Source organism: Xyrauchen texanus, chromosome 7 (genome assembly GCF_025860055.1).
Source record: "Xyrauchen texanus isolate HMW12.3.18 chromosome 7, RBS_HiC_50CHRs, whole genome shotgun sequence".
Taxonomy (NCBI): Eukaryota; Metazoa; Chordata; class Actinopteri; order Cypriniformes; family Catostomidae; genus Xyrauchen; species Xyrauchen texanus.
In genome coordinates, this window is record NC_068282.1 from 25,445,848 (window position 1) to 25,469,575 (window position 23,728).

The 23,728-nt window shown below is 36.8% G+C and overlaps 2 protein-coding genes across 2 annotated transcripts; one reads left to right on the plus strand and one right to left on the minus strand.

Moving 5' to 3' along the window:
- Positions 1-1,778: 1,778 nt before the first annotated feature.
- mrpl47 (mitochondrial ribosomal protein L47) lies at positions 1,779-14,192 on the plus strand. The gene is made up of 7 exons (XM_052131129.1): positions 1,779-1,930; positions 2,063-2,193; positions 2,277-2,337; positions 2,422-2,518; positions 7,404-7,534; positions 7,678-7,773; positions 13,951-14,192. The coding sequence occupies exons 1-7, from the start codon at positions 1,800-1,802 to the stop codon at positions 14,057-14,059; spliced, it is 756 nt and encodes a 251-aa protein (XP_051987089.1). The 5' UTR covers positions 1,779-1,799; the 3' UTR covers positions 14,060-14,192.
- A 139-nt stretch (positions 14,193-14,331) lies between these two features.
- On the minus strand, positions 14,332-22,632 carry actl6a (actin-like 6A). The gene is made up of 14 exons (XM_052131128.1): positions 22,420-22,632; positions 21,748-21,824; positions 21,490-21,664; positions 20,638-20,738; positions 20,433-20,530; positions 17,079-17,173; positions 16,887-16,993; positions 16,633-16,722; positions 16,489-16,550; positions 15,641-15,755; positions 15,463-15,543; positions 15,259-15,354; positions 15,069-15,155; positions 14,332-14,954 (listed from the first exon to the last, which is right to left on the minus strand). Exons 1-14 carry the CDS (start codon positions 22,442-22,444, stop codon positions 14,874-14,876), a joined length of 1,290 nt encoding a protein of 429 aa, XP_051987088.1. The 5' UTR covers positions 22,445-22,632; the 3' UTR covers positions 14,332-14,873.
- Between the last annotated feature and the right edge of the window lie 1,096 nt (positions 22,633-23,728).

Here is a 23,728-nt window from a genome sequence, read left to right on the forward strand (position 1 = left end):
TAGATTCTCTATGGGGTTCAGGTCAGGCGAGTTTGCTGGCCAATCAAGCACAGTAATACCATGGTCATTGAACCAGGTTTTGGTACATTTGGCAGTGTGGGCAGGTGCCAAGTCCTGCTGGAAAATGAAGTCAGCATCTCCATAAAGCTTGTCTGCTGAAGGAAGCATGAAGTGCTCTAAAATGTCCCGGTAGACGGCTGCGTTGACTCTGGACTTAATAAAGCAGAGTGGACCAACACCAGCCGATGACATGGCACCCCAAACCAACACAGACTGTGGAAACTTCACACTGGACTTCAAGCATCTTGGATTGTGTGCCTCTCCATTCTTCCTCCAGACTCTGGGACCTTGGTTTCCAAATGAGATGCAAAATTTGCTCTCATCAGAAAAGAGGACTTTGGACCACTGAGCAACAGACCAGTTCTTTTTTTCTTTAGCCCAGGTAAGACGTTTGACATTTGAAGCCCATGTCCAGGACCCGTCTGTGTGTGGTGGCTCTTGATGCAGTAACTCCAGCCTCAGTCCACTCCTTGTGAAGCTCCCCCACACATTTGAATGGCCTTTTCCTGACAATCCTCTCCAGGCTACGGTCATCCCTGCTGCTTGTGCACCTTTTTCTTCCACACTTTTCCCTTCCACTTAACTTTCTATTAATGTGCTTTGATACAGCACTTTGAGAACATCCAACTTCTTTTGCAATTACCTTTTGAGGCTTTCCCTCCTTGTGGAGGGTGTCAATGATGGTTTTCTGCACAACTTATTTCTTATTGTGACATTGTATGGTTTGATTGTATTAGCCTGTCAAATAGAAATAGAATGACTAAGCTGACTAAGACTGCTTCTAAAGTGATTGGAGTTCAACAGATATTGCCTCAGGACATTTTTAAAAAACGAGTTGTTAAAAAAGCTTTTTCAATAATCAATTGTCCATCACATTCATTACATAAAGAGTTTGTTATTCTTCCATCTGGCCGCAGATATAGAGTAATGGGGGGGAGAACTAGGAGGTGGAACTCATTCATACCAACTGCTATTTTATTGATGAATAGTCTGTAACCATGTGTGTTCTTTTTGTTTTGTGAGAGTCTATGTGATGGAAGAGTGTTTTTTTTTTTTTTGTGATGTGGAGCACCTGTGCAAAACTAATTTCCTAAGGGCTAAATAAACTACTACTACTACTACTACTACTAACTGTCAGGTCAGCAGTCTTCCCCATGATTGTGAATTCAACTGAACCAGACTGAGAGACCATTTAAAGGCTCAGGAACCCTTTGCAGGTGTTTAGCTGATTAGAGTGTGACACTTTGAGCCTACAACACTGAACCTTTTCACAATATTCTAATTTTCTGAGATTCTGAATTTGGGGTTTTCATAAGCTGTAAGCCATAATCGTCAAAATTATATCAAATAAAGGCTTGAAATATCTTACTTTGCTTGTAATGAGTCTATATAATATATTAGTTTCACCTTTTAAGTTGAATTACTGAAATTAATGAACTTTTGCACGATATTCTAATTTTTCGAGTTTCACCTGTATGTCTTGAATGGACAAATACTCATTTACGACCTAAATCTTGCCTTAAGAACAGGTGGAGCCACCAAATTAAGCACTGACTTGCTACAAACTAACTAGTAGTTACTAAGCCCTTAATGTGAACTTCACGTCTTAACCCATTTGAGACCTTACGCACAGATTGTGTAACCCTACCCCAGGAGGTTATATTCTAGACTCGACCGATAGATGGCTCTATACGCTTCCGTTCGTGGTTCGTCGTCGTTCTTGACATTTGTTTGTCAAGATGGCTGCGGCTATAACATGCCGCCTGACTGCTATATGCAGACAATTTCAGCGCGTTCTCACCGTGTCTTCATACACACAACCTCAACATGCAACTCAAGTTCTGTCCAGATTTCACTCTTGTCCACAAAGGTATGATCTTCCTGTTTATAGTATGTCAAGTTAAAATGTCAGTGTATCGTGATATTGTCTTAACCAGTAAGATATTAAATACTCTCCATTCAACGACATAATTAATCTCGTTCCGTATTTCTCATAATGTAGACAGATGCATGATACATGGTGGTTTCGAAGTCCCATGTATAGTCGAGCCCTCCATACGTCCTGTGGCAGAAAAGGACTGGAAGAATTTTTTGACCTCCAGGAGAACTGGGGTGAAACAACAGTTAAATCAGGTACCATTTAATAAACCAGGTTTTATCATCACATGACATTATCTTGTGTAGTTCGTGTTATTGTATATTTTGTGACCCCATAGGTGCCCCATGGACTGCCAAACAGCTTAGGTCAAAAAGTAACGAAGACTTACACAAATTATGGTAATTGTGTACTGTTTGTAGTTTGTAGATTTAGTACACTAGTTGTAATAAATAATATAACTCATGCCCTATTTTGTTTCTTAGGTATGTTCTCTTGAAAGAAAAGAACATGCTACTCACTATAGAACAGGAGGCAAAACGACAGTGTGTTCAGATGCCTAGTCCAGAACGCATCAAAAAGGTACGAAAAATATAAAAGATTTGGAGTGTTAGAAATGTACAATTATTACACTCACTGCACAACCATGTGGTTTAAAATGGGTTATGTCATGCATTATTTATTTATATTAAACATACATACATACATACATACAACAGTTAGTTCCAGTCCTCAAATCTGATTGGACGAGAGACGTTCCATGAGTACTGATGGTCTCGCACCATCATCACTCAGACGCTTCACTGTGTGTGTATCACTCTGCTTGTGTTCGTGCTGTTCTAAACTAAAGTGTAAGAGGAGTACAGATTTGTTAAGAGCTACTGTATATGTGTCTCATACATGTAATTTTTTGACATTACATTTGTTAGCCAGTAGGAGATGGCAAAAGATAATTTTTGTGTGTAAATGAGCCAGTTAGGTGACGTGTAGTCAGCGTCAGTCAGTATTTACATAAAACAGCACCGCGTGATCGCTTGTATTACTGCTACACTACTAAAGGTAGGAAATAGCTTTAAATGAACAACTTCAGCTTTATAACTCATCACAGCTGAGAGACACAACAGACTGATTAATTACACAAACTCAAGGCGCTTGCCTCTTACCAGACTTTCAACATTGGAGAGGACACACTGTTTAAAATGGCAGAGGACATTGCATTTCCTATAGTGAATGACTCTTGTGCACCAGCTACTGTGAAATGGGGAGAAAAACCCCCACTTGGATGGCTTTTTTTCCACTCAGAAAGCTGATCTTCAGAAAGCTGACAGCATGTCTGCTTGGGAGTGGCAACATGTGATAGCACACGCTAAATTTCTCTCTCTCTCTCACACACACACACAAACACATCCGTCCTTGTTTATCCAATAGCTTGGTAGAAACAGCACAAGCCAGGGTACTATTTCTGAAGTGACATTTTTGAATTACTAACGGAGGCTTGGACGCATCATTTGGTTTGAACCAGCAATGGAAGATTCTGATCCGTCGCGTAAGAATGTAGTTCCATGCACAAATGCGTTTTAATGACCGTACTCCGTTTTGCCAAATTTTTCAAATGTTCTTGTTCATTGAACTGTTGTATTTAAGCAATATCACATCCAATTGGCCCTAAATCAGCACAGCTGTGATTACCTACGGCACTCAGCCTGAGGTCAAATCACAGCAGTGCTGATATAGGGCCATATCGCACTCTTGCTCGATATTGATTATATATATATATATATATATATATATATATTACACATACACAGTGCATTCAGAAAGTATTCAGACCCCTTCATTTTTTCACATTTTGTTGTTGCTGCCTTATACTAAAATGCTTGAATTTGTTCACATCAATCTACACTTCATATCCTATAATGACAAAGAAAAACCACATTTTTGATAACTTGGCAAATAAAAAAAAAATAAAAAAACTGAAATATCACATTGACATAAGTATTCAGACCCTTAACTCAGTACTTGAAGCACCTTTGGCAGCGATTACAACCTCAAGTATTTTTCGGAATGATGCAACAAGCTTTGCATGCCTGGAATTGGGGATTTTCTGCCATTCTTCTCTGCAGATCCTCTCAAGCTCTGTCAGGTTGGATGAGGACCGTTGGTGAACGGCCATTTTCAGGTCTCTCCAGACAGAGATGTTCGATTGGGTTTACATCTGTGCTCTGGCTGTGCCATTCAAGGACATTCACAGAGTTGTCCCTAAGCCACTCTTGCGTTGTCTTGGCTGTGTGCTTAGTGTCATTGTCCTGATGGAAGGTGAAACTCCGGCCCCGTATGAGGTTATGAGCACTCTGGACCATGTTTTCAAGAAGGATATATCTGTATTTTGCTATGTTCAGCTTTCCCTCAACCCTAACCAGTTCTCCCACTCCCACAGCATGATGCTACCACCACCATGCTTCACCGTTGGGATGGTATTGCGCAGGTGATAAGCAGTGCCTGGTGTCCTCCAGACATGATGCTTGGAATTGAGGCCAAACATTACAATCTTATCAATCTTATCAGACCAGAGAATCTTGTCCTTTTAGGTGCTTTTTTTGTGTCTTGCACTGAGGAGGGGCTTCCGTCTGGCCACTCTGCCGTAAAGCCTAGATCGGTGGAGTGTTGCAGTGATGGTTGTCCTTCTGCAAGTTTCTCCCATCTCCACACATGATTTCTGGAGCTCAACCAGAGTGACCATCAGGTACTTGGTCACCTCTCTTACCAAGGTCCTTCTCCCCTGATTGCTCAGTTTGGCCGGGCGGTCAGCTCTAGGAACATTCCTAATTGTTCCAAACTTCCATTTAAGAATTATGGAGGGCACCTTCAATGCAGCCAACATTTTATTGTAGCTTCCCAAGATCTATGCCTCAACACAATCCTGTCTCTGAGCTCTGCAGGCAGTTCCTTTGACCTCATGGCTTGGTTTTTGCTCTGATATGCATTTTCAGCTGTGAGACCTTATATATTTTAGCATAAGGCTGCAACATAAAATGTGGAAAAGTGGTCTGAATACTTTCTGAAAGCTGTGTGTGTGTATATGTGTGTGTGTATATATATATATATATATATATATATATATATATATATATATATATATATATATATAATATTTCATTGAGATTCACTTTTTAATGTTAGTAAAGTTTTTTTTACGGCATGTTAACAGGGTGGACAATTTTAACACGAGACAGCTGGCAGCCTTACTAGCGTATACTTCACCATTGTCTTTTGTTGCGCTCTATGCTCTATTCCTCTTACATAATAAAATAAATTAATCTCATTAATATTAAGTGAGCTATTGTGTATTTCTTTGGTAAGTAACCATGTAATAAGCACCATCTGCTTTGGGTTGGAGTCCTGATCATGGTTTATTATGTGATAAAAATGGCTGACTATACAATTCTTTACATATCAAACAAACACAGGCAAATGCAACATTAGAATTACATTTGTTACTCACCTGTCATGTCTAATATTGCTCCATCTTTCAATACAGGTTTATTTCCAAAGCCTGAATTTTGTGTCCCAAACGAATCCGTAAAGAAATGTGCCACAAACATACAATCCCACGTTCAGAAACATAATTTAAATAAGCCAGTCATTGCAAAAAAAATGCAGCTTTTCCAGAACCAGGAACTCATCAACGTCTGGCGACCTTACTTGATATCTTAATCTTTTTGTTGGTTAAAAGCAAACAATTGTAACAATAGTACACTTTCAGTGTAGAAGTACCTCAGCCACTCTTTTTTTCGTGATGTTAATGTATGTTTAAAGGTGGGGTTGTTCAGATGAACACCACATTGTGATGTCACTTTTGCCGGGTGGAAACAATAAATGCTTTGAAGAGGAAGTTTTGAGTTCTGAAACTTGGAGTATGTTTTTATTATAGTATGACCTCCTGATGTCAAAATATCAAGGAAAATTTCATTTCTCATGACTTGACCCCTTTAATTAGCCTAAGTGTCTGTTGTTGATGCAATGGGAACAAGTATACTTACAATTTATGCTTAAAATGAATATTTTTATTTCAGTTCTATAGAACCACCATTTGTCAAGTTCTGTCTATTGGTCTCATGACTAACTCTTTAAAGGTGCACTCAGTAATTTTCTCCATAAAATATTTTTACTCCTAAATAAATTCATTGTAATTTTGAAACAAGTATAAAATCGTGACCACTTGAATGAGATGAATACTCCAGTAATATCCTTAAAAAAAGCTGCTTTATTCTACATGGAGAGAGTTCCCTCATGGGGGCTGCCATGTTAGGATCTTATGACCAGCTGAATACTACTCACTTAAGCACTTAAGAATAGTTCATCCATAAATGAAAACTCTCATTTACCCACCCTCATGCAATCCCAGATGTATATTACTTACTTTCTTCTGCAGAACACAAACAAAGATTTTTAGAAGAATATCTCCGCTCTGTAGGTTCATACAATGCAATGAATTTGTGACCAAAATTCTGAAGCTCCAAAAAGCATAAAGGCAGTATCATAAGTGATTTAATCCACATCTTTTGAAGCGATCAAATCGGTTTTGGGTGAGAACAGACCAAAATAGAACTCCTTTTTCACTATACATTTTTACATCAGCAGTCTTCTTGCCGATCGTTATTTCAAGCTCGATTACACTTCCCAATACTTTGCATATGCTAGAAGGCGCTTGTAAGTGTAATCAAGCTTTTAATTATGAATACCAATAAGACTGCTGATGTCAAGATTTATTATAAAAAAGGAGCTATACTTTTGTCTGTTCTCTCCCTAAACCAATTAGATGATAGTTGGTTTTGCATTTGGGTCTACAAAGCCTGTTTTTTTATATAATATATATATATATATATATATGTTTTAAAGTGTTTGGGTTAGAGATGCACAGTGTATCGGCCCAACATTGGTAACTAAATCAGCAGATAAAAACTCTTATCTGATCATTCTGTATTCTATTATTTAATTTAACAAGATGGAACTAACATTAAAACTTTTAACAAACAACTAATTTGTTTTCTCACCTTTAAAATTGACTCTACAAGGAATTTGATAAGTTTGTTAAAGCTAAAACAGAGGCTGCTTCTGCTAAAAAACGAGTTAAGAACATTCAGAACGTTTAGAAATCTTACATTTTAATGTGAGCCAGATAACAGAATTCAGTTAATGTAAGTTAAGAATGTCAATATGAGTTGTTAATGGGCTTTTTTTTTTATCCCAGTGTTTTGTTTATAACAGACCAATTCATCTAAAATTTAGAAGACATGTTGAGACAAAGTTATGTACATTTCTTTTGAAGTCATACCAGTTAATTATCAGTGATTTGAAACAAAGGTACTGTATTATTAAAAAAGCAGAGCATGATCTTATATTGGCGCACAAATTAATCTGAGCATCTACATGGATAAATCTGTTCAATTCTGAATTCCTTTGATAGGTTGAGAGGTCAATGAAGCGTCTCGACACAGTTGTGAACGAGCGAGAGGATGCTCTTCGCTTATTGCAGACAGGACAAGAGAAATCCAGACCAGGGGCATGGCGAAGAAATGTCTTTGGCAAAACAATGTGGTAGGTCAAACATATAAATCCATAGAATATTTATGATTCCCTCTGCTGCTGGTTGTTCACCTATGCGCATCTATCTTGTGTATATGATAGACAGAATGCAACTTTATAATTCAATTGTAATTTTGAGCATATTTGTTCAACAGGCACAGCTATAGGGAATACCCCATCCCCTGGTATCTGAATACGAGATACAAAAGGAGGCGTTTCTATGAACCATCACATGTTGCCCCTTACACAAGGTAAGTCCCAGTGTTTTAGCAGACTACAGAAATGTGTTCTCCTGTGTTCCCAGGAATGCTCTATCTCTTGTTCTGCAGCTCCACGTATTGTTTAGTTTGTATGCAGTGAATTAATTAAATTTATATTGTAAGATGTTATAGGCCGCCGACAGCAACTAGCGATGCTTTTTCATTTTTAATGGGTCTTTTGCCATCACTAAACTTTAAAGAACTCGTTTTAATTGGTGATTTTAACTGGAACTGGCATCAGCCATTGTCTGATGAAATGTAATTATTCTGACACCTGTAATATTTCGCAATTCGTAGATACACCTACTAGACTCCGCACAATAATTCAATAGCGTTTGTTTATGCACATGATATTAGTTACCATTGTGCTGTCGCTAGTTAGAAATGCAAAGTTACCCAAAATAAAACCGCATATTATCTTTAGACGATGCATGTCTCAATTTAGTGAAAAAGGCTTTTTTTCATGATCTTGCTTGGTTTGATTGGGAGAAGACATTTCTGATTACAATTGTTGAGTGTGCTTGCAAATATTTTTATGATGGGTTTACTACCATTATCAATAAGCATGTTCCATTTAAAAAAAAAAAAAACATTTGAGTTAAAGGTCGGGACAATCCCAGGTTCTCATCCACATTATCTAATTTGCTTTATGAGCATGATGTTGCATGGGCCAGGGCTAGGTGCTCTGATCTTCAATCAGATTGGCTCTATTTTAGGCAATAATGAAATAAATGTACAGTACCGTTTAGAAGCACTAAAGCTGAATATTTCCTTTCTGAAACAACATTTGAATTTAAATCAATGAAATTTTGGAACAATATTGATTCCTTATCTGGCACTAAAAATAATACATTGCTTCCATGTTTAAAGAACAGCCTCACCAAAATTTAAGATAAAGCTCAAATGCTTGATTGTTTTAATAAGCACATTGTTGATACTGGATCTGTATTTCAAGCACTTAAAATCACTGATATGAAATCAGATATTGACTGGAGAGAGAAATATAATGAATCTTAATTTTAGTTTTTGACAGTTTACCGTCCATGAATATGGAGGCCCAAACCTGCAAAAATAATAAATAAATAAATAAATGTAATAAAAAAATTAAGGTATATATGTCTTGATAAAACAAATATAATTAGTTTTTAATTAAATTTATTCCTGAATTTATTATTGTATGACTTATTACTTTATTATTTTCTATATTTATTTTTTACTTTATTTTTATTTGTTCATTTATTTTTTATATTTATTTATTCCCACATATATTTATTTCCATATTTATATATTCCCATATTTATTTATACATGTATTTATTTGTACTTTTCTGTGTGCAACATGGAAATGAGGGAGGTGGTCCTTACGTAGCTCCAGTACATCATTGGTTGAGAGCTCAATAGTACTTATCGGAAGCAAATAAGATGGACGTCCCACCTTAGCACTCCCTGACTCGTACAGATTTAGAATATGCAGGGAAACGTTTTACAGAGAGTTTAACAATCCAGGATGTGCTTCGACATTTATTCCGGCCTACAGCTCTCCTAAACCATCAATAAGCACCTCTACTCTAAATGAAACACAGTCATTTGATGCATGGTTATCGACTTCATTCGCTAAGTTGCGCAACTCTTTAGATATATGTGAAGAGTCAGCTATAGATTTTTTTTATTGCAGAACTTTATATATACAGTGAGGAAAATAAGTATTTGAACACCCTGCTATTTTGCAAGTTCTCCCACTTAGAAATCATGGAGGGGTCTGAAATTGTCATCGTAGGTGCATGTCCACTGTGAGAGACATAATCTAAAAACAAAATCCAGAAATCACAATGTATGATTTTTTAACTATTTATTTGTATGATACAGCTGCAAATAAGTATTTGAATACCTGAGAAAATCAATGTTAATATTTGGTACAGTAGCCTTTGTTTGCAATTACAGAGGTCAAACGTTTCCTCTAGTTTTTCACCAGGTTTGCACACACTGCAGGAGGGATTTTGGCCCACTCCTCCACACAGATCTTCTCTAGATCAGTCAGGTTTCTGGGCTGTCAGCTGAGAAACACGGAGTTTGAGCTCCCTCCAAAGATTCTCTATTGGGTTTAGGTCCGGAGACTGGCTAGGCCACGCCAGAACCTTGATATGCTTCTTACAGAGCCACTCCTTGGTTATCCTGGCTGTGTGATTCGGGTCATTGTCATGTTGGAAGACCCAGCCTCGACCCATCTTCAATGCTCTAACTGAGGGAAGGAGGTTGTTCCCCAAAATCTCGTAATACATGGCCCGGTCATCCTCTCCTTAATACAGTGCAGTCAGCCCTGTCCCATGTGCAGAAAAACACCCCCAAAGCATGATGCTACCACCCCCATGCTTCACAGTAGGGATGGTGTTCTTGGGATGGTACTCATCATTCTTCTTCCTCCAAACACGGTTAGTGGAATTATGACCAAAAAGTTATATTTTGGTCTCATCTGACCACATGACTTTCTCCCATGACTCCTCTGGATCATCCAAATGGTCATTGGCAAACTTAAGACGGGCCTTGACATGTGTTGGTTTAAGCACGGGAACCTTCCGTGCCATGCATGATTTCAAACCATGGCGTCTTAGTGTATTACCAACAGTAACCTTGGAAGCGGTGGTCCCAGCTCTTTTCAGGTCATTGACCAGCTCCTCCCGTGTAGTTCTGGGCTGATTTCTCACCTTTCTTAGGATCATTGAGACCACACGAGGTGAGATCTTGCATGGAGCCCCAGTCCGAGGGAGATTGACAGTCATGTTTAGCTTCTTCCATTTTCTAATGATTGCTCCAACAGTGGACCTTTTTTCACCAAGCTGCTTGGCAATTTCCCGTAGCCCTTTCCAGCCTTGTGGAGGTGTACAATTTTGTCTCTAGTGTCTTTGGACAGCTCTTTGGTCTTGGTCATGTTAGTAGTTGGATTCTTACTGATTGTATGGGGTGGACAGGTGTCTTTATGCAGCTAATGACCTCAAATAGGTGCATCTAATTTAGGATAATAAATGGAGTGGAGGTGGACATTTTAAAGGCAGACTAACAGGTCTTTGAGGGTCAGAATTCTAGCTGATAGACAGGTGTTCAAATACTTATTTGCAGCTGTATCATACAAATAAATAGTTAAAAAATCATACATTGTGATTTCTGGATTTTTTTTTTTAGATTATGTCTCTCACAGTGGACATGCACCTACGATGACAATTTTAGACCCCTCCATGTTTTCTAAGTGGGAGAACTTGCAAAATAGCAGGGTGTTCAAATACTTATTTTCCTCACTGTACATAAACGATCAGGGAAATGAAGCATGGTTGTGTCTTTTACAATGAACAATCATAACAACAGAAAACAATATTACGGATTTGCGGACATCATATGTAGTCATATTCATAATCATATGAAGTCATATACACAGAAAAAAAAGAAAAGGACAAGGTTAAATCATATCATTTATGAAACTTGCTCATTTTGTGGTTTTGTTGAAGAAACAGCTCCCCATGTATTTTATTTTTGTGTGACCAATAAATCTTGGATTGACTTAAGCTCTTATGTTTTTAGCCCCACAAATAGCTATAGTTTACACGATATGGCCATGACCTAACGTCACATCAAAACAAGTCAAGAGTAATCGAGCATACGCTTCAATCTACAATAAGCCAATGGTAAGCAGGACCCACCCACATCATTATCATACAAGAGACAGAAATATAGGAATAAATATAAAAATAAATAAATGTGGGAATATTTAAATATGGAAATAAATACAGGTGGGAATAAATAAATATAAAAATAAATGAATTCATAAATAAATAATAATAAAAAAACAAATGAAAGAATAAAAATAAAAAGAGAAAATAATAAATAAAGGGGAAAAAAAAGTCTACAAAAATAAATTCAGGAATAACTTTCATTAAAAAAACAAATTCTATTTGTTTTATCAAGACATTTATTCCTTTATTTTCTTATTATTACATTTATTTATGTATGTATTTATTTATTATTTTTGCAGGTTTTGTCCTCCATACATGAGGTTCAAACAGCTCTCAAATAACTAGATACAAGTCAGCTGGTCCAGATCAATTAGAACCTTTATTTATAAAATTAGCAGCTGACTTTATTTCTCCTCCATAAACGTATATCTTTAATCTTTCCTTATACTCAAATGAAATCCCAAAGATGTGGAACTCTGCCTTTGTTATTCCTTTGTTAAAAGGTGGCGATCCTACTAAATTGGAAAACTATAGACCCTAAACTCTGCTTTCGTTGAAAGTTTTTAGAAACTCTTATCAGTGAACAATTGTCTTTGTATTTATCTGAAAATAATATTATAATCAGTCAGGTTTTAGGAAAAAACACAGTACCACTACAGCTGCTATGAAGGTCATGATTGACATAATCGAGGCCCTTGATAAAGGACATCATTGTGCATCTCTTTTTATTGATTGATCTAAGGCCTTCGATACTGTTGATCATGAAATATTGAAACTTAAGACTTAAAAATATAGGACTATCCAATAACAATTTATCTTGGTGTGCAAAGTATTTAAATGACAGAACACAATGGGTGCGAAGGAAGGTTGCTCATCTGCACCTTTACAGATCACCAAGGGTGTTCCTCGGGTCTGTTCTGGGGCCGCTATTTACAATTTATATTAATTGCCTTTTCTATGACGACGACACTGGTATTTATTGTTGTGCTCCCACTATACATCTAGCTGTGCATCAACTACATTCAACTCATTTGATCACTGTAGTTTGATGCAATTGATGTTGTGCAACAAAGGCTTTATACCTTAACTTATTTAAATGCCGATAAAACTAAAGCCATGTTTTTCAACTCTTAAGAAATCAACAACAAATCTAGAATCTCTTCACACTTTGTAGGGTACTGTAATAAAGTCTGTATCTAAATATCTTATACTTCATGAATCATCATATTTTAAGTATCATTTAAATCAGTTATGAACAAAACTCAAAGTAAAGCTAGGTTATTTCTTCAGAAATAAGTCTTGTTTTTCATTTGATTCAAAAAAGAAACCAGTCTCAGCTACTTTTCTGCCTGTGCTTGATTGTGGAGATGTTTTGTATAAATCTGCACTATCCTTTCTTTTATGTTCATTAGACACTATTTATCATGGTACACTTTTTATAACAAATTGTAACTTTACTACTCATCATTGTGAGTTGTATAATAGGGTCACTTGGGACTCATTGTCCACACATAGACTAAAGCATTGGTATCTGTTCATCTATAAATCAATTTTGGGCCTATTGCCTTCATATCTCTGTTCTCTTACCCAACAGATAATTGCTGTGAAGTATTTCTTACACTCTCAGAATTTTTAAACCCTTTGGGTTCAATTATTTTTAGAACAGAATTAGGGAAACAAGCTTTTCGGTATGCTGCTTTTGTGATTGGAACATTCTACAAAATGATTTAAAAATAAAAAGGCTAGTGTCAGTGTGTGCTTTTAAATATCTTAATCAAGAATCTGAGAGAGACATATCAATTGGTAAATGTTTTTAAATATTTTTTTTCTTTTTTAACATTTGAGAATGTATTTTGTATTGTATCATGTTATTTAAGACCAAATCATCTGCCGCTGCCTGTCTTGGCCAGGAAACTTCTGTAAAAGAGATTCTTAATCTCAGTGGTTAAATAGTGGAAATAAAAATACCAATTTAAAATAGATTAACTCTAACATTTAAAGCTGAAGAATGTCACTTTTTCAGTGTTAAAATACTTCTATCAGCTTAATATGCAGAGACAACTTTAAGTAAGCCATTCATAGATTCATTTTCTTTAAAACTGTAAACACTGTGAATCTGTGGCACATTATTTATTAAGCGACCCGCCCCAACAACATTACCAATGGCATGAGTTGAGGGCAGGACAATCTGATGGTTTTAAAAAGAGGTACAGATTCAGTAAGCTGTTTTTAAAACATTATTTTTGCAGCTCTGTCCGGTTGCGCTAGTGTTACAGAAATTGCATACTTCAGCTTTAAAAGCGGTTATTTAATATAGGATGATTCATGGAAATAGCTGATCTGGAAGTTTTTATGCTCGTAGATAATTTATTGGACAATTTCTTCTCTTTTACATATAATCAATGTGATAAATTAGGTGAATAATGTTTACAACTTTTCAATTTCAGGTTGAGCCTTGAAAAATATATGAAGACCAAAATTCAGAAAGAAAAAAGAGAAAAGGGAAACCAAAAAAGGCTTGCAGATATATTCCCAAAAAAGACTGCACTGGCATGAGACCTTTGAAAAGACAAATGAGCTTTTCACATTTAATATTTCCTCTTCAAAATCTAATACTTTCTCATTTCTCCAGCAGTTTTGGAGGGAAAACTTTTGTTGTACAGTTATAAAAATAAATGTATCAACATGACTGTTGTGTTGTCTATTTTTACATGGTTGTGTTTCTCAACTCGCTCTAAATATGTGGATTATTAGAATTTCAAATAATTTTCTGCTCCTCTTTTGCTTTTCTTGGTATGCTTTTTTCCAAAATTATATTCAGTTGTTATATTAATACCAATAAACGAGTTGAAATGTAAAGATTAAAGGTTTCAATCCAACCAAAAAGATCATTGCAATAATTTTTCCAATAGAGATAGCATACATTTAGTTTTAGCAAAAACAATTTATTCCCTAATGTGCTGATCAATTGTTAAAAGCATTACAAATATTTTGTTTCCTGTGGTGTATTTTCGAGGAAGTGTTATTCTGGTGTAAATTAAAAATAACAAATTCAACTGTCTTATGCAATGATACAGTTTGAAGCATTGTAACCATTTCCATATAACAAAAAAACATTACAACTTGTGACTTATTTAAAACTATTCAGGTGGTCAGAAAGGTTTGTGTTGCCTAATTGTATATGAAAATATTGTCTGGAGGAGTAGAAAAAGTGCAATGGTTTAAAATATGGTTTGCACTTTAAAAAAAAAACAACAACAACAAGTGTCCTTAGTTCCTGAGTCAACTAAGGAGGTTTTCTTGACGTGGTGTTTTTATTTTCATCAATATCTTTGAAATTCTGAAGGCAAGCAGATGTTGAAGGAGCTGGTTAAGGGCACTTCCTGTCAACACATTGTTTACCACCTTCTTCATACTCCTGTTTTGAAATCCACATTTGCTGGAAAGTTCCCTGAAGATGACAAACAACCTTTGAGCCACAATCATTTGATTAAAATAATAAGCTTCAAATCTGTGATGTTGCTATATGAAATGAAGGGTATGTGCTATGGTGAACACTATTTACCAGTGATGCAAGGATGGAGCCACCGATCCAGGCACTAAATCTGCGCTCCACAGTTGTGTTATTGGCTATCAACTTCAAACGCATACTCTGCACAGAGCAAAGACAAACTTGTTATTGCAACAATCACTTTTAAGAATTAATGGACATAAAACTGATAACCTTAAAAAAACGGATGCAACTCTGCACTCACCGGTGGTGTCTTCTGAGAAAGTTCTCTGTTAAGTCGGTCTGTGAAGCCCTGGATGAGAGTATTTCCCCCTGTAACTACCACACTGCCATACAAACCCTAAAACAAACAGACAGCAGAATTGCTACAGCAAACCTCTACAGAGACAACTCGTGAATGTAAATGTATGTGAAAATCACTGTTTTGAGAGGATCTTTGAAATCTTACTGGTCGGATGTCAATGTCACACATGCCAACACTGGTGGTCACAACGTGGCCAACTCCCAGCATGGTGTTCCCTGACAGACCCTTTGAGAATAGGATGAAGAAAGAAGAGTTAGATTAAAAAGGAGCCCTCTCTTAATGAGCAATGAGATATGGACAGTGTACAGAGGGTTGTTCTTGCCTTAGCATTTGAAGGATCAAAAAGACCCTCAGGGATCTTAAGTCTTTCCGCTCCAAAATCGCAGTTGTATCCATTAGGCAGCTCATAGTGAACAGTGGGCATCTGGGCAGCTACTCTGTAAAGAAGACATCACAATTTGGTGTTTTCCTCCATCCATTAAAGGGATGGTTCACTCAAAAATTAAAATTCTCATCATTTATTCAACCTCATGCCATCCCAGATGTGTATGACTTACTACTGCATATCCCAGAACTTTGAAGCTCCAAAAAGCACAAAGGCAGCATAAAAGTAATCCGCATGACTCCATTGGTTAAATCCATATCTTCGGTAGTGAACAGATAGGTTTGGGTGAGAATCAGATCAATGTTGACGATATTTTTTTACTATAAATCTCCACTTAAATTTTTACATTCTTTTGTTTTTGGCGATTCACATTCTTTTTTCATACTCCCCCTACTGGGCAGGAAGGAAAATTTATAGTAAAAAAAAAAAAAAAGGACTTTAATATTGATCTGTTTCTCACCCAGACCTATCATGTTGCTTCTGAAGAAAGGAATTTATGGAATATGCTTTGTGCTTTTCAAACCTTCAAAGTTCTGGCCACCATTCACTTCCATTGTTTGGACCTACAGAGCCAAATTATTTTTCTAAAAATCTTTATGTTCAGCAGAAAGAAAGTCATACACATCTGGGATGGCTTGAGGGAATGTAAATGAGAGAATTTTAATATTTGGTTGAACTATTCCTTTAAGAAACATCCACCATCATTAGCAACAAAAAATCATCAAGAACCCAGTTACTAATGACAAAAAAATTTGATTTTAATTTGAGAAAATAATTAGACTTACTGTTCATCATAGGGTGAGTCTGATACCTGTAGCACAGAGGTCTGAAAATCCTGTATGACAGTCTGAAACAACACGCAGCCACATTTATTATAAATGACTGTCTCCATGAGTTACTCAGTCTGTTCATGTTACTCTAATGCTTACATTACACATATAGTTATGCCATGAACGAGTAACTTGAGGTAGTTTTTCTTTTTTCTTCCAAACAGCAGTGGCTCCTTCTCGAACTGAATCCTTTAATAAAAAAACAACGTTTGTAACTAGCACCACAAACTATTCTGTAAATATTTTATCTACTACCCACCACTGTTTCAGCACAAAAACAAAACAATTCCTTACTTCGCTTCCAAACAAATATGATCATTTGTACTGAAAAGACTAAACTAAGCAGGTCTCACCTTTGATGCAATCATATATGGAGGCACTATTTCAACGTTTAACTCTTGAAACAGCTCTCTACATTGCATACTCATGAAATCACCAGCAAGAGGGGACTTGACGATTGCTGGAAGATCATAAAAATATATATAATTATAGAAATGTCATCAAAAGGCAATTGAAAAACAAAAATATACACATTTTTGAATTACCTTGTTGTAGCACATAACCATCATGCACTGGAATAGCAGTTGTGTGTGTTGCTCCACTATCTAACACCAAACCTGTGGATCGCCCATTGGCAAAACTGATACTCTTGAGTCAAGGATTCAACATGTGCTGCCCTATCCCGATCACCTTTAAAGGATCATAACAAGCCTTTTTTAATTATTTTAATATTTTCCTTGTGGTTCACTTATACAATTTGTAAAGTTATTTTCCATATATTTATACAATTATAATATCAATTTCCATGCTCATTGTCATGCTTGGGGATTAACGGATTACTTGTAATGGAGTTAGGTAATCAGGATATAAAATTAGGTGACTGTAATCCGTTACAGTTACATAAAACCCCATCATAATAAGATTACAGTTGCATTTTTAAGAAAATTAGGATTACTGTCAGGATTACGAGTTTTAATTTCTGATAAAAGAAATGGTGAATTTTCCTGACATAAAGTGATGGAGACATCTGTTTGTTTAGAGCGAGAGATGGTTTAGATGCGCATTCTCTTTGGGTTCTCATGACTCACTTGAGTCAGGAGCGCCTCCTACTGTCGTATGCGCAAACAAAACCTGTCTCACATCAGCACTCTGCTCTCGAGGCAAACAAATGCTTCATCAGTGGTGCCTGCAGCTGTATGGCCGCACGCACGTGCGTACCATGACCCCCTCCGACTGACCTGAGAAAATATATACACTCAGAATATTTCACCAATTATGAAATTTGTCCCGCATTTCTGTTGGCTGTTTAAAAGAACAAGCAATGCCCAATTTGCGAATCAATCATTCTTTTGAGTCGGTTCTTGTCAGTGAATGGCCATACGACTTGTAAAACGGTCTGAATCGATTCGTGATTAAGTACAATTCGTACAAGGCCGCTCTCTCACTGAATCATTTGGAGCGGTTTCTCACACAGTAAAACAGTATCGGGATATTTACGAATACAGATAACAAACGGTGCTGGATACAGTGGAAATGTACCAACAATCAACTGAAACAAAAGTATGTCTTTTTGAGAGTTAACTTTGAGAAACTTCAGTAAGTGTTGTGTTGTGTGAACAAGGGGCTGTTCAAATTGAACTTGTTTTTGCATGGCTCGTGCTGTTTTTCAATCGTTTCCTTATAAACATTCTCTAGATGGATGTATTTTGACAACTGTGTCGCGTTTCATTTTGTTTTTAGCATCTCTCACAGGAGCGCTGCATTTTTAGATGCTAGAAACGCGTCTGTTCTAAACGGTTACTGGAATAAATGCTTGAGACAATAGTTACATGAATGCTACTCACTCAAGAGAATAAAACAAATGTTTATCTCAAAGTCACCAGAATTGAACGCTTTGGTGTTGTTTTTTTCGCACAAAACAACTCCCAGGGGAGCATGCCCCCGGAACCCCTCATATAAGGTGTATTACGCCCATTTCACACATACTCCGTTTGCAGTGCGTATGCGGTGCGTATTTTTTTCCGTACCCATGTTAACAGGTTAGAGCTTTTACACTGCACGCGGATGCAGTCCGTCGATCCAGTTGCGGTGCGTATACAGCAGTGCAGCGATCGTTTACGCACCGAGTCTATTTTTGCTGTGCTGCACCGCACTGAATTAAAGTGGCAGCGCATTGTTCACATTAAAATAGACATAGATTGACAAGAAACAGTAATCATTTCATCATATACGCATAATTTCAGTTAACGTGTTCTACAGTTACTAAATTACAGGGTCAAGAAAAACAAAAAAGAATGATTATAGTCCCAAAAGTTGAAAAATGCCATCCTATATGATTTTTTACCCTAAAAAAAGACAGAGTGAACGCAAATGCGTCTCATTCTTCTCCTTCTTAGCAACAGATATAGCGCGATAGCTTTTCTTCAACTCGAACTACATGTAAAACAAAGAATCACAATGATTAAAATGAATTTCCATACTGTTTCAATGCCTTAATCTCAAATTTAACGTTTGGGTTTAAAATAAAAATTCCTTACACATTTTTGATTTTGTGGCACACAGAAACTGCGGATCAGTAGCGCACTGCAAACGCAACATATGTGAAAGCACTATAGCGCGTGCTGCTCCTGTACCGTATACGTACCGCATACGCACTGCACACGGATTATGTGTGAAACGGGCGTTAGGCAGATTTATGTGCGTACCCTCAGATTAAAACCTGCAGACAATTTACATCGCGATGGCCATGGAAGAACATGCATTATTTTGTTGGAAATTTCGACATTATTCGCTCTTTAAATGAGAAAAGCGAAACAAGATTAAAGTTTAGTGGAATTTCTGCCTTCCAGCTGTGAAGACGCTCTCATTATCCAAGGACATGAGAATTTTAAGTTAAAAGAGCCACACAGAAATCACATTAGCCATGTTAGCTCAAATTAGTTAATTTTAAAATGAGCCTTCGTGCTCAAAGAAATCCGCGGCCCTCGTCATTTGACACGATTTGCTCATCCTTGCTGGTACGGCATAGAATCCCCTGGTTTGCATGGTTCCAAATGCGAACAGTACTATATTTGCCAGGACGTCCTGTATGTTGTTCCGTATTGAAGCTGAAAAAATGACCCCTCCTCAACCTTTATCATTTAAGAAAAAAACTTAAACACAACTGGACTCAAACATGTTCTATTTGCATTCAAGGCATAATTTAAAGTTTTAGAGATCATATTGATTTTGTCTTGACTAAACATATGTGCCCCTGTGGTAAAAAAAGTAATGAAAATTATTCTCATTACATTAAATTTATATTGCTGTAATTGGATTATGTAACTGACTACATTTCTTGTTAAGTAATCAGTAATGGATTACATTTAAAAAAAGTCACCCTGCTCATTGTGACCCTCTGTCAGAAATGCTCTGTTTTGGTTCTGCTTCTTTAAGATTTAACAGTAAACACCCATTGTTATGATTGGCTCTTTCCTCTTGACTGATCTGCTCTCTATCTCCTTGCCATCTCAGTGCTCACAGTTACTGTGCGGGCTACGCAAGTAATAAGGTAAAGTAGGCGTTGATGTGTTGAGGTGGAGGCAGTCAGATGCAAATGTCTACCACAGTGTGACATCACAATGTGGATGAAGTAGAGAACAAGTCGTTTTGGCAGCTTGGCTTCAACAAATGCTCTTTTTGCAGTAAGGAAGTTGAGTTACAAAACGTACGGTATGTTTTTAAAGTATAATGACCTCTTATATGGCAAAAGATCAAGGACATTTTTATTCCTCATGTCATGACCCCTATAAAAATATCCTTTATAACAGATACATAACCCAAATTAACTACCTATGAAGTTATGCTAAATATACTACATAACATCTTTTCTAGTCAGACAATTTTAAGATTAAGGATACGCAGACAGGACGGCCGATTTACATAAGAAGAAAGCAGGAATGTTGTAATGCTCAAACATTAGCTCAGTCAGCTTCTCTCTTTTAGCTCGAGTGTTCCACTGCAAGATAAGGAGAAAACAAGATGACATGAGTATAACCTCCCAGCTGGTGGCTCATGTATGACGTCTGAAGATTACATTTATTCTCTGTCAGAAAACGAACATACCGAGGCCTCTGACATTAAGACCGGATGCAGACTGGGCTCCGATTTGAAATGCATTTTGTAGGTGTGATCTAAAATGGCTTGGAAGCTGTCCCAGTCCTCAACTTCAGATGGGAAAAGTGCGTGGGATGGGAAGATGGAGGCATGAATACATTTAACAAATTATATTTAAAGGGATAGTTCACCCAAAAATGAAAATGCTCTTATCATTTACTCACCCTCATGCTATCCTAGATGTGTATGACTTTCTTTCGTCTGCTGAACACAAACAAAGATTTTTAGAAGACTATCTCAGCTCTGTAGGTCCTTACAATGCAAGTGAATGGTGACCAAGACATTGAAGCTCCAAAATGACATAAGGCAGTACAAAAGTAATCCATACGACTTTGATAGGAGTGTGAGAAACAGATCAACATTTAAGTCCTTTTACTATAAATTCTCCAACCTGCCCAGTAGGTGGTGATATGCACAAAGAATGTGAAATGCCAAAAACAAAAGAAGAAGAATGTGAAAGTGGAGATTTATAGTACAAAAGGACTTAAATATTGATTGATAGTGGTTTCTCACCCACACCAATCATATAGCTTCTTAAGATTTAACCAATGGAGTCATATGGATTATGCTGCCTTATGTACTTTTTGGACTTTCTAGCCACCATTCACTTACATTGTATGGACCTACAGACTGAAATATTCTTCTAAAAATCTTTGTTTGTGTTCATGTGACATGAGGGTGAGTAAATTATAGAGAGAATTTGTAATTTTGGGTAAACTATTAATTTAAATGCATTATTTATTTTGCAGCTGGTTTATACATTTATTTCCACTGGTTCTAAAAATAAAAAAAACAACATACTCATCCCATTTTTGAGAGGTGACATGACTTCCATGTTTTCTCGGGGGACTCTGAGCTGGTTGGTATCGATGTAGTAGGTGGTGTTGCTCTGCTTGCCCTTTTCTCCATCTGTCTCCATCGGCGTACTGCCATCCTCCCGGTCCAGAGTCACACCGATCACAGTGGGAAAATCAGCCTAGACACCACAAAACACATTAACAAATCCTGCTCAGAATCAACTTTCAACTTAAACCAATAATTGGTTTAATCTATTCACACCTTGGGGCAATCCTCTCCAGCATACCCAGCTCTCACGGAGTATGAGCCCATGTCAAAGACAAGAGCTCCAACTTCATCTATATCAATAACCAAAGAGAAACAGATGAGGATACAGCTTTAAAATAAAACACACTCAGTTTCTATTAAATTAAGCCGAAGACATTATTGTATTTAACGTCTTTATTTATCCAATAATTTTAACACTCAGAGATCCACTGTAGCAGAATTACAAATTTTGTTTAAATCAATTAAATGGTTCCTATTTTTCTATTAGAAATGGTAAATAATAATAATAAAATAAATATAAAAATGCAGATAACAGTAGCTAACACTCTACTATCACAACAACCGTTTCGGTGGACAAAGAAATTGCATACACAAACAGAACACTTTCAAGGAGGATTAAAAGTAAAATATATTACTGCTTAGGTCTCTGAGAACTAATAGGGTAATGCATTGCAAACAATAATGCATGAAAGAATATCCAGCTGTAGACTGAATTTTATGACGCATACAAATATAAAACATTGGCATAGAGCAGTTTTTGGTATAAAATAAATAAATAAAAACAACAGAACAGAAATGATCATGTCATGCTAGTTTTGAAGAATAGCTTCGCTCATAAACGTGGCGCACTCATTCATTCGATTCTCTCTCCAGAATCCCACTTACCTCCTCCATACACTCCGCCACTCATTCTTACGGCTGATCAGTACAGAGAGACAAAATGTGCTTGATTTTTATATTTTAAAAAATTATATAGATATATATATCTATATCTATAGATATAGATATAGATATATATATATAAAACAGTAATGGCACAGGACGTCTCGTTACTTTATCACAACAAAGGAGACGAATCACACATATTTGTCTTTAGGGAGATTATGGTGGACGGTGGATGAGACAAATTTTACAGCGACACTAATCGGCTTGGAGGACAAAGTGCAACTCAAGAAGACCTCGCTTCTTCTTCTTGTTTAATGGCGATCCACTCTTTAGCAGCATGGCTGCCACCTACTGCACTGTTCAAAGGATCGTGTTCTATGGGTGATACTTTTTATTGTTGTTGTTTTTTTATTTTATTATTATTGAATAATTCAACAACTTTTGCATAGCACAACATATGATTAGTACAACACAACCTCAATTGTAACAATTGCCAGTGGGGGATAAAAGGATACATTGATCATTTACAAAGTGGTAAGATACCAACTGAAGCACAGTTCGGTTGGCTTTGGGATGGTTAGAATATAATATGGTATTATAATATTTTTGTAATTCATAAAAAAAAAAAAAAAAAAAAATGCATGGTTTTGAACTACTAAACTTGCACTTATGTATTATGTACTTTGCTAACAAAAACAACAGGTTTATTACATAATTTATTATACTTTATTATCTCACACTGGACTGTCATAATTATATTCTCCACAATAGAACTACAGCATATACACTCACCTAAAGGATTATTAGGAACACCTGTTCAATTTCTCATTAATGCAATTATCTAATCAACCAATCACATGGCAGTTGCTTCAATGCATTTAGGGGTGTGGTCCTGGTCAAGACAATCTCCTGAACTCCAAACTGAATGTCAGAATGGGAAAGAAAGGTGATTTAAGCAATTTTGAGCATGGCGTGGTTGTTGGTGCCAGACGGGCCGGTCTGAGTATTTCACAATCTGCTCAGTTACTGGGATTTTCACACACAACCATTTCTAGGGTTTACAAAGAATGGTGTGAAAAGGGAAAAACATCCAGTATGCGGCAGTCCTGTGAGCGAAAATGCCTTGTTGATGCTAGAGGTCAGAGGAGATTGGGCCGACTGATTCAAGCTGATAGAAGAGCAACTTTGCCTGAAATAAACACTCGTTACAACCGAGGTATGCAGCAAAGCATTTGTGAAGCCACAACACGCACAACCTTGAGGTGGATGGGCTACAACAGCAGAGGACCCCACCGGGTACCACTCATCT

Bases quoted from the DNA above. Each gene is read 5' to 3' on its own strand.
- mrpl47 (XM_052131129.1), top strand. From the start codon at position 1,800: ATGGCTGCGGCTATAACATGCCGCCTGACTGCTATATGCAGACAATTT. The intron at 1,931-2,062 runs GTATGATCTTCC...CTCATAATGTAG, and splicing joins TTTCACTCTTGTCCACAAAG to ACAGATGCATGATACATGGT. The intron at 2,194-2,276 runs GTACCATTTAAT...GTGACCCCATAG, and splicing joins TGAAACAACAGTTAAATCAG to GTGCCCCATGGACTGCCAAA.
- actl6a (XM_052131128.1), bottom strand. From the start codon at position 22,444: ATGAGTGGCGGAGTGTATGGAGGAG. The intron at 17,174-20,432 runs GTATCCTTAATC...CAAGAGTATCAG, and splicing joins AAATCGGCCGTCCTGTCTGC to TTTTGCCAATGGGCGATCCA. The intron at 14,955-15,068 runs GTAAATAGTGTT...TGTCATCTTCAG, and splicing joins GCTCCATCCTTGCATCACTG to GGAACTTTCCAGCAAATGTG.